The sequence below is a fragment of the Herpailurus yagouaroundi genome, unplaced genomic scaffold (assembly GCF_014898765.1).
Source record: "Herpailurus yagouaroundi ecotype Mexico unplaced genomic scaffold, PumYag 198, whole genome shotgun sequence".
Lineage (NCBI taxonomy): Eukaryota > Metazoa > Chordata > Mammalia > Carnivora > Felidae > Herpailurus > Herpailurus yagouaroundi.
This window is the reverse complement of record NW_024412429.1, coordinates 32889729-32908580: the sequence shown is the minus strand read 5'-3', so window position 1 is coordinate 32908580 and position 18852 is coordinate 32889729. Positions and strand designations below refer to the sequence as shown.

General features: G+C 40.5%; 1 protein-coding gene across 1 annotated transcript; it reads left to right on the top strand.

Moving 5' to 3' along the window:
* Positions 1-10573: 10573 nt before the first annotated feature.
* Positions 10574-11720, top strand: LOC121013150 (trace amine-associated receptor 6). The gene has a single exon (XM_040448644.1). It carries the CDS (start codon positions 10683-10685, stop codon positions 11718-11720), a length of 1038 nt encoding a protein of 345 aa, XP_040304578.1. The 5' UTR covers positions 10574-10682.
* The last annotated feature ends 7132 nt before the right edge of the window (positions 11721-18852 follow it).

The window sequence follows — 18852 nt, the reverse complement described above, 5'->3', positions numbered from 1 at the left end:
GTATGAACACTAAGTCGAGAAATTTAAAAATATTTTAAAAATGATACATTTATGATGAAATTAGATATAAGAAATGAATAAAGCCTTTCAAAATTGGGGAAATAGCTATATATTTCTCAAATTAGCTAGGAACAAAATCACAAGAAGATAACTCCATTAAATCATTGCAGAAATATTACTGAACTAAACAGTAAATAATGAAGTGGTTTACATACGTAATCTGCCTGGGTGCTCTGTACGCGTCCTTGTTATACGCACTTGTCTCTTCCAATTTCATTGAATTCTGAATCTCATTTCGGTTGCGATCTCTCTAATCATTTTCTCTTTTATGGTCACCTCTCACCTCTCATTTATCTTCAAATGGTCTTTCGTTCGTGTGTTTTGCAACACTGTATTAATTTCTAGGGATGTCATAACAAAGTACCACAGACTAGGTGGCTTAAACCAGAGCAATTTATTCTGTTCCTAATGATTTCAAAGCTAAAATTCCAAAGTCAAGGTGTCAACAGGTCTGGTTTCATCTGAGGGCCCCCTTCTTTGGCTTATAGGTGGCTAGCTTCTCTCTGTGTCCTCATATGGTTTATGCCATATGTATGTCTGTGTCCTAATCTCCTTTATTAATACACATTTTAAATGTTTATTTATTTTGAGAAAGAGAGAGAGAGAGCATTGTACCCACACATACAAGCACGAGCAAGAGAAGGGGAAAGAGAGAGAGAGAGAGGGAGAGAATCCTAAGCAGGCTCATGCTGTCCGTGCAGAGCCCGACACAGGGCTCAATGACACAAAGCTTGAGATCATGAGCTGAGCCGAAATCAAGAGTCGGAGGCTTAACCGACTGAGCCACCCAGGATCCCTTTATTTCCTCTTCTTGTAAGAAGGCCAGGAATATTGGGCTGGGGATCACCCTTTAAAACTCTCTTTGATTACCTTTTACAAGGTCTTATCTCAGCACATGGTTCCATTCTAAAGTACTAGAGGTCAGGACTTTGATATATGAATTTTGGAAGGATACCATGCAGCACATAACAGGCACAAGACCAGAGTTGGTGACACTACCCAAGGGTCTTTTCAGCAAATGATTTGTGATACTGTCTGTACCTTCCAGGAGCTTTTGGGGCAGGAGGTAAGCCTTTCTTGCTTAATGGCTGGGCAGAATCTTGGAATATTCACCTGTAATATCCTGGGGTCAGTAATTCGGCCTTGGAATCAGGTATTAACTATGGACATTGCACAGAAGTGAAAAACTGCAAATGGAAAATTTTGCCACAAGAAAGCTGGCCCAGCGATCATTAACAATTGGAAATTCTGCAAGGGAAAGAGTGATCAATTATTGCTATCAGTGACACTAACTTTTCTCACCTGAATATACTGCATGCTTCCCTTTCCCAGAATGTTGTGGGGGTGAAAAAGTCTTTGCTGGTGCTGCAGAAACTTCTAATAAAAAGGATATAAAAAAACGATGCTCTAATTCTACATTTTGCTCTCTGGAATATTTTACATTGTTGATGTAACAAAAGTATTCTGGAATGCATATGTACAGTATTTTGTAGAGTGAAGCTAAATTGTAATAGAGTACTGGTTTCAAAACCTTTTTTTTTCTCTTTTTGGTTTATCTTTGGGTCACTCAATTAAAATGATTGAAAATTTTTTTTTCCCATTGGCGTTCACTAAGATTTTTCATTTTTTTCAAGCAAATATTGAGCATAAATTACAGGCAAGTACCTGAGTTAGGAACAGCTAACAATAAAAAGTATGTTTTATATAGTATTTTCCTCAAGGAACATGATTTTGTAGGTAATAGGGGCTACACATTTAAAAAAATTTTTTTTCAACGTTTATTTATTTTTGGGACAGGGAGAGACAGAGCATGAACGGGGGAGGGTCAGAGAGAGAGGGAGACACAGAATCGGAAACGGGCTCCAGGCTCTGAGCCATCAGCCCAGAGCCCGACGCGGGGCTCGAACTCACGGACCGCAAGATCGTGACCTGGCTGAAGTCGGACGCTTAACCGACTGCGCCACCCAGGCGCCCCGGGGCTACACATTTTAAATTACGTTATTGAGAATGAAAAAAGTGTCAGAGATGCTAAGTCTTGTGAACAGAGGACTCATTGTCACTATTTGTCGTAAGGATGATGTTTGGTGTTGGGCATTTCTAGGACATTGTCTTCTCACTGACATGTGGTCTCATGAACTGAGGGCTTAAAAATTGTCAAAGACTCTATTTCCTTAGTAGAAGGGCCTTTCGATGAGTCTTCAAGCATTGGACTGTCATAGGCAGACGGGAGTGTGGACATTTTTTGACAGGAGGGTTAAGTTCCACAAATAGAGGATTGGCTTGGCCAACCGTATGACAATGAATACATTATAGCACAATGACCAATTCATGCTGTCACTTACTATATACTCAATAGATCAGATTGGCTGTCACAGCTTAAAAAGGACTTCATGTTCCTTATTTTTTGAGTATAGAGGACAAACATAGAAAAAAGTAACTGAGAGAGTAGAAGGGTCCCATTTTATAAATGTCTCATAGCATTACATTGTTGCTAAATTACAACAGATACGACAGAAGTTCACAGGCAAATTAAGGATTTTTGAAATTTATCTTATGGGCAAGCAAAATATATTGTGGCAAATGCTACCAAGACTTCCAATACAATTCTAAATCTGAAATCTGCTGGGTATGTGAAACGTCACAAAGGAGAGAAAAGAAAGAAATTAGATTCTTCCATATATTTCATGATAGTCTTTCCTAGGAATGACTACCTGAGATATGGATTCAAAAATTCAGGATTAAATTCTTTGTTGTAGTTTATCCTTAGTTTAGGAGAGAATTAAAACTTAATATAACTGGCCAAGAAGTAAAGAAATGTAAAGTAAAGAAATCAACATAAATATGTTTTCAGGATAAAACTAAGTTAAGATCAAGGAAATTGTGGGATGTTGGGAATTTCTGACGTATTATGATGTAGAATGCAGTGTTGATGATGATATCAAATTTGAAAAAAGGTGTTCTTCAAGTTTAATTAAATATTGTTTAGAGTGAGCTTCTCCAAGCATCTACAAACAGATTGACTGACGTGGTGAACGAGGTCCTATTTCCTACTGCTGATTTTGCCCATTTCTCTGCTCTGTCACTTTTCTGCTTCCCTGTCTTTGGTGGTGGTGGTGGTGGGGGTTCGGGAGGGTGGTGAATTTCTTGGTATTTTCACTTTTTTTGCTTACCTCCCTGTTAGCTTCAATGCTCATTTTCTTCTTCCTCTTCTCTATTAATGTCATGTGCTCTTAGCCTTCCCCTAGACTCTTGTGTTTTTCGGCCAACTTTCATTCCAACATTTTCTTTTGCTGGAGTTCTTTTCTTAAATGTCCTCAGCTCCCTCTGCTTCATGCTCTAGCGAGGAGTTGAGTTCCTCTTACTCCTCCTCTTCCAACAGTAAGGGAATCGGATGTCACATTCAGATCTGGCTCAAGCCTGACATTTAATGTTTAGAGGACATTGGACAATTGACCATGACAAAATGATACATTCACCACAATAATTAGTTCTTCAACATAATTACTTTCATGTGGTATGTCACTTCATTTCTTCCTCATGACATGGGAATAATTGCCCTATCATGGCATATTATAAACATCATCTATCACTGTCATAGTTGATCATAATGCAAACTTATGATGTCACATAGTCATGAGGAAAGATGAGCCAGTCAAGAAGTTGTGTTTGAATATTTTGATATCTATTTGGGAAAAAAAAAAGTTCTGATTCGTACTCTTCCCTTACTTACACATGTGCCCTTACATACATATTGTTCAGCACAGATCTTAGTGTAAAATATAAAGCCAGGAAAATTTAGAAGATAATGCTGGAGAATATTTTCATAGTTTCTCATGGAAAAGATTGCCAGGTTAACTATAGATTTAATATTTCCACATGATAAATCAAAATGTCAAAAAGATAAACTTGAAAAAAAAAACTCCTTAGAATATTTATTTTATTCTAATGGTTTTCGTTGAAAATGGAGAAAAAAAAAAAGATGTTTGGGGAGCCTGGGTGGCTCAGTCAGTTGAGCATCCGACTTCGGCTCAGGAAATGATCTCACAGCTCGTGAGTTCAAGCTCCACGTCGGGCTCTGTGCTGACAGCTCGGGGCCTGGAGCCTGCTTGGGATTCTTTGTCTCCCTCTCTCTCTGCCCTTAACCCACTTTCATTCTGTCTCTGTCTCTCTCAAAAATAAATAAACATCAAAAAAAATTTTTTTAAAGAAAGAAGAAAAAGATGTTTGTTTTCCTGGCCCTTGAGTCTCAAAAGTCTAGGCCCTGGGAGAAAGGAAAAAGAGCCTACCTTGAACAGATTTGGGGAAGTAAGGGCTATAGAAAAGCTTGCCTACATCCCAGAACAAGAGTAGAAAGATAATTGGAGTACAAAAATAAGTGAGAAAATAGTGAAGGTCTCTGAGGGAGGAGCACCCGATTTCTCCTGGATACGGTCTGGTTTGAGAAAAGGGGTGATAACTGATATGCAATTGTGGTGGGTTGAATAAGAACCCCACAAAGAGATCCATATCTAGACCCTGGAACCTATACATATTAAAGATTATTTGGAGAAAAAAAATAAAGGTCGCTGAAGGTGTGATTGAGTTAAGCATCTTGAGATGGGGAAGTTAGCCTGGATTGTCCAGGTGGGTCCAAAAGGCCATCACCAGAGTCTTTACAGGAAAGAGGCTGAGGGAGATGACACACACGGAAGAGAAGGCAGTGTGATCACACAGGTAGAGACTGGAGCGACGAGACCACAGCATGTCAGCAGCCAGCAGAACCAGGGAGAAGGATGGATTGTCCCCAAGCCCCCTCAGAGGGTGCGCCGCCTTGCTTTGATGTTGGATTTCATGCTTTCAGCCTCCAAGACTCTACAGGGATAAAATTTCTGTCGTTATAAGCCCCCAAGTGTGTGATGAGTTGTTACAGCAGTGACAGGAAACTAATATATCAAGTATGTTTGTGGGGACAAGCTCCAAATGCAAGGGGAAACTCATTCTCCTTTCCCTGGACAGAACTCAGTGTGTATAAAGACCACCGGGCAGAAATGGCTGCATAGGCTGAGCACGTAGCCTGAGACAGCACCACAGAGCACCTCATTGCTCTGCGTGGTACAGGGACAATAAGATTCCTGAGCCCCTGATTGTGCCTTGGAGTCATGACAGGTCCTAGAAACCCCTCCAAATGTTCCACCGCCCGTGATGCCACAAGTATAGCTGAATTTTTCTGAAAAGGGAAAGGAATTGGCCGCTAAATGTAAGAGCTAAAGAAGCCTTACTGCCAGGTAGGAACGATGACCGCTCTGTGACAGGACTGGGCCAACGTCCAGAAACCAGGCAGGACATCTCATTGAATATCAGGGAGAGTGGATGGTCACCCAGACCAGATCTCTAATCTACAGAGTCATTGGTGATGTGTGGTTGACTCACAGAAGAAGGTAGGGAAAGCCCAGATAGATGGAGAGGAAGTTTTTATCACTTGGAAGTTAGGGGCATGGCACAGACCTTAGATTCATTTATAGTTGTACAACATAGAGGAGCAGAACACAAAACCTGGAGCTAAACTGCTTGGATACAAATCCCCAGTTACCATTTACTAGAAGTTCACGCTGGGTAAGTGATCAACTTGCAGGGTTTCAGTCCTTCATCTGCAGAATAGGGTTAGTAGCTATGCTGACCTCATTGGGTTTTGTGTGTGTGTCAGTTTAATAACTGAATACATGTAAACTCCCAAGATATAGCAGGTGTTCAAAAGTTGTCTGCTACTGTGAAAATGATAGTTGCCTAAACAATAAAGTAACACATTTTGCACACCTGTGCCCTGTGTTCACAGAAAATACTTCTGGGTCTTTCTAGATTTACTACCATGTTTTAGGAAGCATTTCTGTAAAACAGACAATTAAAAGCCATGAGAGCTATGGACCCAAATTCTAAGGAAAAAAATTTATTTATTTATTTATTTTGAGAGAGAGAGGGGGAGAGAGAGAGAGAGAGAGCTTGAGAGGGGGTGGGGGGGAGCAGAGAGAGGGGCGGGGGTAGAGAGAGTCTCCAACAGGCTCCTCACCATCAGTGCAGAGTCTGACCCGGGCCTCGAACCCACGATCCGTGAGTTCATGACCTGGGGGGAAATCTAGAGTCAGACACTCAACCGACTGAGCCACCCAGGCGCCCTTCTGAGAAAACTTGTATAAAGATGTTAGGTAGGTGCTCCGCAGTTACATGTTGAGAAATACCTGGTTACTATGATGAGACAGAGTTGAAAGAGAACTTCAGAATGTTTTCAATTTCATGGACGGACACGAGGTATTAGCAGAGGCTGAGCGGAGGCGAGGGAGGGAAGGAGGGAAGGAAAGCTAGAGAGAAAATGACAGACTACTCTGATGTAACTCAGATCTCTGAGTCAAGGACACTGAAAAGGAAGGGGCTTGAGACTCAGGTTTAAGACCCTCAATTAATCACTTACTCTCAATGAAAGTGGAACTCTTTCCTGGGGATAGAGGAAAGACTGATGAGGCTGTGAAATCTGAAAAAGCCAAAACAGCATGCCATTCACTAAGCCACACCTGGATGGACTGGAGCAGTGTAAGAGGTTGCCAGATTCATAGTCTAGAGGGGGGCTATTGATAAGCACATTATTCAGAGTTTAGGGTCCTGTGAACATATGTTTTTTCATTATGAGATAGACGGCCATTTCATCCTAGAGGGCACCTACAAAGACAATCCCAGTCTATGCATGCAGCATCGAGGCAGACTGCATAGGACCCTGGAATTTAGAGGAAAGCTTGGAAGAAGACAGTGGGATCCCATGACATTGGGGCTTACAAGAGAGTTAAGACATGTTACCAAAAAATCAAGAAGACTGCCTTCTGTGGTAGGTGAGATCTTCACCTGCTAATATGTATGTTTTCTCTACCTCCACGCACTAGTCATCGGATAAAATCTGAAATGATCATTGGGATGTACAAAGTTGTGTACAACATCTGAATCTTTCCCTGTTCTTTACATTAGTACCTTCCTTTTCTCCTCATCCTTCTATCCGGGCCCTAAATTTATACCCTCAGTGAATTCTATTTATTCACCCCACTTCTATTAGTTGTTGACATCATTTCTCACTTTACACTTTTTAAATGTGTTTATTTTATTTTATTTTTTATTGAAATCCAAGTTAGTTAACATATAGTGTAATAATGATTTCAGGATAGAATTCAGTGATTCATCACTTACATGTAACACCCAGGGCTCATCCCAGCAAATGCCCTCCTTAATGCCCATCTCACATTTAGCCCTCCAGCAACCCTCAGTTTGTTTTCTGTATTTAAGAGTCTCTTATGGTTTGTCTCCCTCCCTGTTTTTATATTGTTTTTGCTTCCCTTCCCCTTTTGTTTCTTGAATGACACATACGAGTGAAATCATACGACATTATCTTTCTCTGACTGACTTATTTCGCTTAGCATAATACACTCTCGTTCCATCCACGTTGATGCAGATGTCAAGATTTCATTCTTTCTGATTGCTGAGTAATATTCCATTGTATATATATACCAATCTTTTTTTTGTTACATTTTTTTAAATTTATATATGAAATTTATTGTCAGATTGGTTTCCATACAACACCCAGTGCTCATCCCAAAAGGTGCCCTCCTCAATACCCATCACCCACCCTCTCCTCCCTCCCACCCCCCATCAACCCTTAGTTTGTTCTCAGTTCTCGACAGTCTCTTATGCTTTGGCTCTCTCCCACTCTAACCTCTTTTTTTTTTTTTTTTCCTTCCCCTCCCCCATGGGTTCCTGTTATGTTTCTCAGGATCCACATAAGAGTGAAACCATATGGTATCTGTCTTTCTCTGTATGGCTTATTTCACTTAGCATCACACTCTCCAGTTCCATCCACGTTGCTACAAAAGGCCATATTTCATTTTTTCTCATTGCCACGTAGTATTCCATAGTGTATATAAACCACAATTTCTTTATCCATTCATCAGTTGATGGACATTTAGGCTCTTTCCATAATTTGGCTATTGTTGAGAGTGCTGCTATGAACATTGGGGTACAAGTGCCCCTATGCATCAGTACTCCTGTGTCCCTTGGATAAATTCCTAGCAGTGCTATTGCTGGGTCATAGGGTAGGTCTATTTTTAATTTTCTGAGGAACCTCCACACTGCTTTCCAGAGCGGCTGCACCAATTTGCATTCCCACCAACAGTGCAAGAGGGTTCCCGTTTCTCCACATCCTCTCCAGCATCTATAGTCTCCTGATTTGTTCATTTTGGCCACTCTGACTGGCGTGAGGTGATACCTGAGTGTGGTTTTGATTTGTATTTCCCTGATAAGGAGCGACGCTGAACATCTTTTCATGTGCCTGTTGGCCATCCGGATGTCTTCTTTAGAGAAGTGTCTATTCATGTTTTCTGCCCATTTCTTCACTGGGTTATTTGCTTTTCGGGTGTGGAGTTTGGTGAGCTCTTTATAGATTTTGGATACTAGCCCTTTGTCCGATATGTCATTTGCAAATATCTTTTCCCATTCCGTTGGTTGCCTTTTAGTTTTGTTGGTTGTTTCCTTTGCTGTGCAGAAGCTTTTTATCTTCATAAGGTCCCAGTAATTCACTTTTGCTTTTAATTCCCTTGCCTTTGGGGATGTGTCGAGTAAGAGATTGCTACGGCTGAGGTCAGAGAGGTCTTTTCCTGCTTTCTCCTCTAGGGTTTTGATGGTTTCCTGTCTCACATTCAGGTCCTTGATCCATTTTGAGTTTATTTTTGTGAATGGTGTGAGAAAGTGGTCTAGTTTCAACCTTCTGCATGATGCTGTCCAGTTCTCCCAGCACCATTTGTTACAGAGACTGTCTTTTTTCCATTGGATGTTCTTTCCTGCTTTGTCAAAGATGAGTTGGCCATACGTTTGTGGGTCTAGTTCTGGGGTTTCTATTCTATTCCATTGGTCTATGTGTCTGTTTTTGTGCCATATATACCACATCTTTATCCGTTCATCAGTTGATGGACATTTGGGCTCTTTCTGTAATGTGATTTGGCTATTGTCGATAGGGCTGCTATAAACATTGGGGCGCATGTGCCCCTTCGAATCAGCATTTTTGTATCCTTTGGATAGATACCTAGTAGTACAATTGCTGGGTCGTAGGGTAGTTCTGTTTTTAATTTTTTGAGGAGGCTCCATACTGTTTTTCCGGAGTTACTGCACCAGTTGGCATTCCCACCAGCAGTGCAAAAGAAAGTTCCTCTTTCTCTGCTTCCTCCCCAACGCCTGTTGTTGCCTCCTGAGTTGTTAATGTTAGCCATTCTGTCAGGTGTGAAGCGGTATCTCATTGTGATTTTACACGTGTTACTTTTAGCTGGAAGCACAGTGAATTGTTATGTTATGTCTGTCTCTCACGTTAACGTGGAAACTGCCGCTAAGGGAAGAAGATATTTTGTGTTTATTCCTGTATGTTGAAGACCTTGCACAAATAGATGCTTCATAAATAACCAAATATAAATATTGCATTACACAAATGATTGAACTGCAGGCAGATTTATGGGCGTCTTGGGAGAACTTATGTTCCCTGAATCTTTTACTAAAGCATCTAAACCTTTTTACTCATCTTGAAGAGAATATTGTCACATTTCAGTATTGAGTGTATCATATGAGATAGGCCCTTTTTGTACAGACCTCTATAGGTACAAAAGACCTCTGGTTTTTTAGAGTAAGCTAAGAATTTTTCTTGTTAGTAATGAATACAGTTTGAAATTTATCAAATACATTTTTTCACTTCATCAGATGATCGTTAGATTTTAATCTGTTACAATGCTGATTTGTATTAATAGATTGTCTAATTTCAAAGCAAACTTTCATTCTTGGCATCAACTCGAATCATGATGTATGATCTTTTTTATATGTTTCTGGATTGAGTTTGTAACAGTTTGTGTAGGATTTTTTGCAGCGTTGCTTATGAGTGAGAGTTTTCTCTCATTTTCCTTTTTCAAATTGTCTCTGGGAGTTTTAGCATTGGGGCTACAGCAAAACATAAACTTTAGTGGAGATAATTAAATAGAAGTTTCTTGTCCCTGTTCACACCTTACGCTACAGGGATTCCACCTTAGCTTTTGGGTGTGGATTTGGGGTGTGGGATTCAGCAGTGCTTCTGGGGATTTTGTCATTACTCTTCAGACAGTCTTGGGGTGGGTGTAATAAAAGGTAACCGATAGATAACAAATCACACATATCTCACTAACGTTGACAAAGAGAAATATCCCTGTATCACGACCAGGTAAATAAAAGATTATTGACAAATTGTAAGGCAAGAAGAAATCTTTGGGATTAGCAAATTGGTAAAAGATGTACTTGAAATTAAACAATTGCACTTAGAAAATTGATTCCAAGTATATTCTAAGGTAAGCAAAACAATGGTAACAATGAATTAAGATAAGATTTGTTGAACATTTGAATTGAATACATTACTACAAGTGTTCAGACATTAAAATTAATAGGAGTATGTGACAGGCCATGGAGATATTGTCCGATAACTATAACAAAGGTAGGCAGTTGCAAAGGACCTTTTCTCCGCCTTAGGAAATAAGAAACCGCTCTGCTTGGTGCGACTGGCCAAGGGCAGAACTTCTCCACGTTTACAAGCTGTTTGCAGCAGCACCATGAGCACCAACCCGTCCCCCGCTGCATCCGAGCAGCTCTGCTACCAGAACGTGACCGGATCCTGCGCGAAAGCCCCCTACTCGCTCGGACCCCGGCTCATTCTCTACACAGTGTTCAGCTTGGGGGCTGTGCTGGCCGTTTTTGGAAACCTCCTGGTGGTGATTTCAATCCTGCATTTCAAGCAGCTGCACTCGCCAACCAATTTTCTCATCGCCTCTCTGGCCTGTGCTGACTTTCTGGTGGGGGTGACCGTCATGCCCTTCAGCATGGTCAGGTCTGTGGAGGGCTGCTGGTACTTTGGGCCGAGTTTCTGTACCTTCCACACGTGCTGTGATGTGGCATTTTGTTACTCTTCCCTCTTCCACCTGTGCTTCATCTCCATCGACAGGTACATTGCTGTTACTGAGCCTCTGGTCTATCCTACCAAGTTCACGGTGTCCGTGTCGGGGACATGCATCGGCATCTCCTGGATCCTGCCCTTTGTATACAGTGGTGCCGTGTTCTACACAGGTGCCTATGATGATGGGCTGGAGGAATTATCTCGTGCCGTCAACTGCGTAGGAGGTTGTCAAACCGTTGTAAATCAAAACTGGGTGTTAATAGATTTTCTATCCTTCTTTATACCTACCCTCGTTATGATAATTCTCTATAGCAATATTTTTCTTGTGGCTAGACAACAGGCTAAAAAGATTGAAGATACTGGGGGCAAAATAGAATTGTCATCAGCTAGTTACAAATCCAGAGTGGCCAAGAGAGAGCGAAAAGCAGCAAAAACCCTGGGTATCACTGTGGTAGCATTTATGATTTCATGGTTACCCTACAGTATTGACTCATTAATTGATGCTTATATGGGCTTCATAACCCCTGCCTACATCTATGAGATTTGCTGTTGGTGTGCTTATTACAATTCAGCCATGAACCCTTTGATTTATGCTTTATTTTACCCGTGGTTCAGGAAGGCCTTAAAAATTATCATGAGTGGTTGGGTTTTCGAGGACAGTTCAGCCACCATGAATTTGTTCTCTGAACAAATGTAAGCATTTGGACTGACGAAGTTCAATCTTTACTATTTCCATATGACATGAGTTGGTAAAAAGCAGGTAAGACTATTAATGAAGAGAAAACCATTTACTCTTCAAATTTAACAGGATAAATCAATGCTTTCCAGTATTAACAGTGCACTTCCTTGTCATTTCTCAAAAAACAATTTGCATGACTGGTAAATGTCAAATCCCTATTTGTTAACGGCTACAGAGCTCACCATACCTCCTTTCCTGCACACACTTCCCTCCCTCCCTTTTGCTCTTTTATTTCATTGATTCTTCCCTTCGTAGCCTGAAAACACCTTTTTTTAAAAAAAAAAAAAATTCTTTCCTCTTTTCCTTAGAAAGTTTTCTGCTCACTCCCAACTTGTCAAAAATTTCTCTGTGGTTAGCTTTCACATGGTTGTTGTCTCGTGTTTGTTTTTGTTTTTGCTTTTGTTTTGTTTGTTTTTGGCTTTGTTTTGCTGCTTTTCCCAAAGGAAAACTTGGGGCAGCAGTGAAATCTATTATGCTGGATGTCTGCATGGTGTCTGGGTCAGGAATTTGCTTCAGCAGCTCCTGGATCCTGCCTCTTGTATACAGTGTATACAGTGGGTGCCTCTGAGGATGGGATGAAGGAATTAGTAAGTGCCCTCTGTTCCATACATGGTTGCCAGCTTGTTATAAATCAATTCTGGATAGTGATAGAATTGCTGTTATGTTTCACATTTAGCTTTCTTAATATTACATCTAGTAATATTTTTCTTGTGGCTAGAAAACATACCAAAGAGATTGAAAATATTAGTTAGTACAAAACAAAATCATTATCAGGAACTTGCGAGGCTAGGATGGCTGAAAGAGAGAAAAACAGCTGATACCCTGGCACAGTGTAGCATTTTTGGTCTCATGATTACCACATGCAATTGATTCATTCACTGATTCTTTTTAGGGGTTTAGGACACCTTCAGGTGTTATGAGATATTTTATTGGGTTGGTTATTGTAACCCTGCTCTAAATTCTTTGATATATGCTTTACTTTACCCTTGGTTTGGGAGAGCAGGAAAAACTTATTATAAGCAAAAGAGCATCCATCGACCACAAATTTAATTTCTAAATTAACCTAAATTGTTAACTTGAGAAAACAAGACATCAATCTGGTGCCGTGTTGCAAATTTCCTAATAATTATAAGTGCGAATTATAGCACATGAAAATGACATTTTAAATGATGGCGGAGAAATGGTACCTCAATTTTAGTAGCATACCCTATAGGCTTTTACCTCCTTGGTGAAATGAACATCTTTAAGCATTTGATAGAAATGTATTTACTCATTAATGGTTGGCACAAGGGTCCTTAAATCTGTGCAGTTCCCTGCTTTGTCAGTTGCTGTTTTTGCCTTCTAGGACTCACGTTCCTTTCTCACCTTTCTTTCACTGTGAAAGATTTCCTGGTCCCATGTTCCCTGTTAGTGTCTTGTATTTCCTGTCTTTTATTGAACTGGGTTAACTTGTTTTCACTTGAACAGCTTGTTTCTTGGAGCGGTGGGGGGTGGGGGGGCAGTTTTCTGAAGCTTCTAAGATGTCTCCCAATCATATACATGAGCTATTTCAAACTCAGGACAAGACTCATACTTTACATGTTGGGGGCATATAATGTAAATGTGGGAATAATCATGAGCAGATGGCACAATTTCTTCAATAGTGATTATCTATTGATATGATAGTTTTCTTATCACGAGGTTTATTTTTTTATCTTCAATCACCATGGAGGAAAATTTATGTCATTTTTTTTTCTATTAAACAGTATCCAAAGTTTATATGTTTTCCATGATAAAAAAAAGTAACACTGTGTTTATGGGAAAAGGATTCAAGAAATGTTGATGTGCCTGGGTGGCTCAGTTGGTTAAGCGACCGACTTCAGCTCCGGTCATAATCTCATGGTTCGTGGGTTCGAGCCCTGCATTGGGCTCTGTGCTGACAGCTCAGAGCATGGAGCCTGCTTCGTATTCTGTCTCCCTCTCTCTCTGCCCTTCCTCTGCTTGCACTCTGTCTCTCTCTCTCTCTCTCAAAAATAAACACTAAAAATTATATTAAAAAAAAGAAATGTTGACGTGGTATTTAACTTTCTGATAAAAATATTGTTCAGCATCCTGCTTCATGTATTTCATAAAATCAAAATGGATTTCTATCAGATTTATAAAAATTAAAGAAAATAAACCTTTTATAATTTTTCATTGGTGAAATAATAACAGAAAACCCTCAGGGATTCATGCACTACTTTAAGATTTTTTAAACTTTAAAAGAAAACAAAGTCACATTAAGGAAAAAAAGACAACGCTGAAAAAACTATTGGCAGTTTACATGATGAAGAAGGGTTAATAGCTTTCAAAACATAAAAGCCTTTTACAAAACAGTAAGACACAGACAAATACTACACTAAACATGTCAATAGACAGTTTTATAGAGGGAAAATACAAATGACTAACGAATACATTAAAATACCAAATATACAAATAGTTAAAATACTAATAAAAATGTATTAGAGTTTCATATATCAAATTGGCAAATATTAGAAGGATCCATAAAACCCAATGTTAATTAGAGTGTGGGAAATTATGCACCCTCATAAGAATTGAACATGCTCCTACACATCTGGGAAAAATATAATTTAATTCCTCCTTTCTGAAGTGAACTAAAATATTTATATTAAATTTAAATCATACATGTCACTTAACTCTGTAGTTCCATTTCTAGAAAGTAATCCTAAGAAAAGAGCCAGGCAAGGAAATAAGCATGACCAGGGCATTCTTTGTATAACTCTTGACAGGGAAAGACAAGCACAATGTATTTTTTTATTAAAATCAAAACAAAAGCAAAACACTCTGACTCAGATTATAAAACAGTAGATGTAACACGGCTCCCATATATGCATATTTCTATATATACATATATATAAAGCACATATTTCTATATGCTTTTACAAAGTCCAGCTTTATACATAATGGGCAGTTTGTGAGGGGGGTTTCTTTGCATTTATCTTTATCATTTTATTTTTTTTATTTTTTTTTCAACGTTTTTATTTTATTTTTGGGACACAGAGAGACAGAGCATGAACGGGGGAGGGGCAGAGAGAGAGGGAGACACAGAATCGGAAACAGGCTCCAGGCTCCGAGCCATCAGCCCAGAGCCCGACGCGGGGCTCGAACTCACGGACCGCGAGATCGTGACCTGGCTGAAGTCGGACGCTTAACCGACTGCGCCACCCAGGCGCCCCTATCTTTATCATTTTAGTGTTTGTGATGAAATAAACATACTAAAATTGATATTCTAACACATATCTCTATTCTTATCTGAACATTGAAATTAGATTTGTCTGTTTGCTTCCTTGCTTTATTTTAGGAGAATATCTTTTGAAAATATATATTTGCTATATTTTTTCTTAACCTAATGAAACGAAATTGCAGCTGCCTTGGTATCTTTTAGGGACTACTTTTTTCTTATTGTTGCAGGTTCTTTAAACATCTATTTCATATACTGTAATGTATTAGCAGTTACTTTTGGGCCACATTACAAAAAAAAATTTTTTTTTAACTTCTATAAACATGCCAGTAGACATTTAAATTTTCTTCTTGGATGATTTCCATGCTGAGAAAGTGTGGCTATTATAGTTGATTCCTGATGAATTTTATAACAGTGAAGATACTAGATCATTGGATCCCTCATTATCTGTTAACCATAACATCGCCATGCTGTTGAAGTTTTTTAGGGTTTTAACCAAGGGGAAAGAATGTTTGTAAATCAGATTAGCCTATTTTTTGCAGAGGGGAAAATAAAGGTTTGGGAGAACTCGGGAGTTGAGGGGATCCATGGATAGACGCCGGAAATGCCAGGTGTTCTGGCTTGGGCACACGCCTCAATCTTTGCACCTAAAAGTGGGAAGGAAGAAAGTCCTGGGAACTCAAACGGCATGGCATCCCCTTGGACATCGAAAAGGTTTTTCCTTCTCCCTTCAAAGTCCCAGCTGGTGACACTGATCCAAAAAGATGTTTAAATAAGTAACCCCTAAACCTTCATGGTTAAGCAACGTATTTCCCTTCAAACTGTAACTAATGAGGTGGAAGAGGCCCTAGGAGGCATCAGTAGCAGTCCCCAGGCCAGCGGCTGCTGTGGGGTCTCTCCTGGGTAATTCTACTGCCTCCCAGCACGGAAGTCCTGCCCTCAGTCCCCCCTAGAGGGGGCCTTCCCACCCATACTGCCTGGTTTTGTTTTTGTTTTTAGTAAATTTATTTTGGCGTAATTTTAGGTTTACAGAAAAGTTACAAAACTAGTACAGAATTTCTGAATACCGTGCACTCAGTCTTCCCCATTGTTAACATATTGCCATAGGACCTTTGTCACGGTTTCGAAACTGCCATTGGTAGAATACAGTTAACCGAACCCCGGCCTTCATCTGGATGCCACCGGCGTCTCCATTAATGACTTCCTCTTCCAGGATCCCATCCAGGATCGCACTTCGTTGTCACATCTCCCCAGCCACCTCTGGTCTGGGCCTCGTTTCTCACGGCCACCGCAGTCTTGAGGAGCACGGGCCACCCAACCGGTGGGTTAGGTCTCCTTTTCCTTGTTGGGCTACGGAGTAGAGAGAATTACTCCTCAAGGATCTGCTGGTCTGGGAAAGCACAGAGGGGCCTCGGGGGCTGAATGTGTGGCATTTCTGCTTGAAGACACGCAGGGAGATCCCAAAGGCTGGGCCATTTCCGCACACATATGTGCATACGCATGTGCGTGCACTTGTGTGCATACGTGTCCATTCATGCATGCACCCTTAGGGGCTGCATCAGAAGGAGAAGCTACTGCCACGGCCACGGTACTTTCCGCCCACGAAGTTAGGGAGCATATGAGCACGTGCTTCTCCTGGCCTCTGAACAGTGGGTGATGTGGGCAGATCAGACTCTACACAGAAAAGAACTGCTTGTTTTAAGATGGCCTGAACCTGTGCCTCTGTAACCGAGAATGTCATTTGGGTTTTGCTTTTTTTTTTATACGTTTTAAAATGTTTCTTTATTTATTCTGAGAGAGAGAGACAGAGACAGAACATGAGAGCGTGAGCAGAGGAGGGGCAGAGGGAGAGAGGGAGAGAGAGAATCCCAAGCAGGCTCTGTGCTCTCAGTGCAGAGCCCCACATGGAGCTCGATCCCACAAACCATGAGATCATGACCTGAGCGTAAATCAAGAGTCAGACACTTAAGCCACCCAGGCGCCCCTGTCATTAAGTTTGGTACTCAGGCAAAGCGGAGTGAGTCTACACTGGTTGCTTATTAGTGTGTACCCTCCTCACTGGCAAGAAAGGCTTTGGAATGGAAGGGGACTCTTATGGCATGCTTTGGCTCCCTTCAGGCCCTGTGGGGAAATTTGAATGGCAAAGTTAGTGTTTCTGTGAATGCGTTTTCTAGTCTGAGAGCCAGACGGTATCCTGCGGCTTAAAGAGAAAAAAAAAAATCACCCCTTTTCATGATGCCCTAATTTGGAAACGTCTATGAGGGTGTGAATGAGAGACTGAGGTGGGATGGAGAGGATTTCTAGGACCCCGAAGGCAGCTTAGCACACGGACCGGAACATGGTCTCTGGGTCCAGTTGGTCTAGGCTAGAATCCAGTTCTCCCCAACTTCTCAGCCTTCCTGGGCCTCAGTATTCTCTGCTGTGAAGGGGGGATACCAATACTACCTTCTTCGTGGAGTTATTTTAATGATTATAGGAATTAATATTTCTTTTTTTTTTTTTCTTTGAGATCCTGCTTTTAATTCTTTTGGGTATATATCCAGGGGAATTGCTAAATCATATGACAGTTCTATTTTTTTTTTTTTGTTTTTATGTTATTTACGAATTACTATTTCTCAAGCACTAATACAGCAAGGTATTTATGTTTTACATGTGGTATGTATTGAGAGCAGTGCTGGAGAGACTGAGAGAGTGCAGGGTATTAAACATTCACGTGAAATAAGGAAAGAGCACCCTGGGGTCCATGCTGGACAATACTGAGGAGAGCATAGGAGATGGGTATTCAGGGAGGGTGAAGAAAGAATGCTCTAGGACCACGAGGACGAACAAAGGAGAATACCCACCTCATGACCTGCCTGCTGGGAAGCACAGTCATCAGGTGAGGGCTAGGTTTCTGGAAGGTGCAGGGACTCCACACAGAAGGAAACATGTCTCTAATGTTATTTCTCAACAGTTATGCATTTTGATGTTGTGTTATCTGGAGATGCCAGTCTGGGAACAGCACTGGACTTTGGCAAACCTCTCACTGGGGGGAGAAAGATGAGAAAAATAACAATGGAACATGTGTCACATAATGGAAATTTTATTCAATTTACAGGACTGTCCTTTATTCTTAGGTTATATTCTTCTTCAGCTTTTGATATTAAAACATTATTCACATGAAATTATGGCAAAGTACCTGGAAGTTGTCCCTGGTGCTATTGCTGCTTATTTATCATGACCTTAAGTTGGCAAAGTTAAAATTTGGTAATTAATCTGTTTAGTTCTCCAAATTTTTTAACCAGTTTTATTATTTCTGATCCAAATTTCTAGAAACCACTATCTTGACCCATTACTATTTAAAAAAATTTTAAGTTTATTTATTTTTGAGAGAGAGTGAGGGGGTAGGGGTAGACCGAGTGGTAGAGAAAGAATCCCAAGCAGGTTTCACACTGTCGGCACAGAGCCTGATGCAGGACTTGAACTCACGAACCACCAGATCATGACCTGAACCAAAATCGAGAGTCGCTTGACCGACTTAGTCACTCAGGGGCTCCCCACTGATATTTTTAATAGCAAACATAGTATTTTCAGCAGGTAAGCCTTTTATCACTCCCTCAAATAAACCTGGGCAGCATTTGGTCAACTCTAAGCTAAATAAAGACAATGAAGTAATAAGGACTGTTAATAAATCTGACATGATCCAATGGAAGCAGATGTCCAAGAAATCAACCTTCTAGAGAAAGAAATATGAAGTTTCTACTAAGAAAAAGAATTCTTATGCAAGTTTCCTTTTTCTTTTTCTCTCTTCCTTCCTTCCTCCCTTCTTCCTTTTCTTTCTTTCTTTCTTTCTTTCTTTCTTTCTTTCTTTCTTTCTTTCTTTCTTTCTTT

What these genes read in the sequence shown, in the direction of transcription:
- LOC121013150 (XM_040448644.1), top strand. Translation starts at nt 10,683, where the DNA reads ATGAGCACCAACCCGTCCCCCGCTGCATCCGAGCAGCTCTGCTACCAG.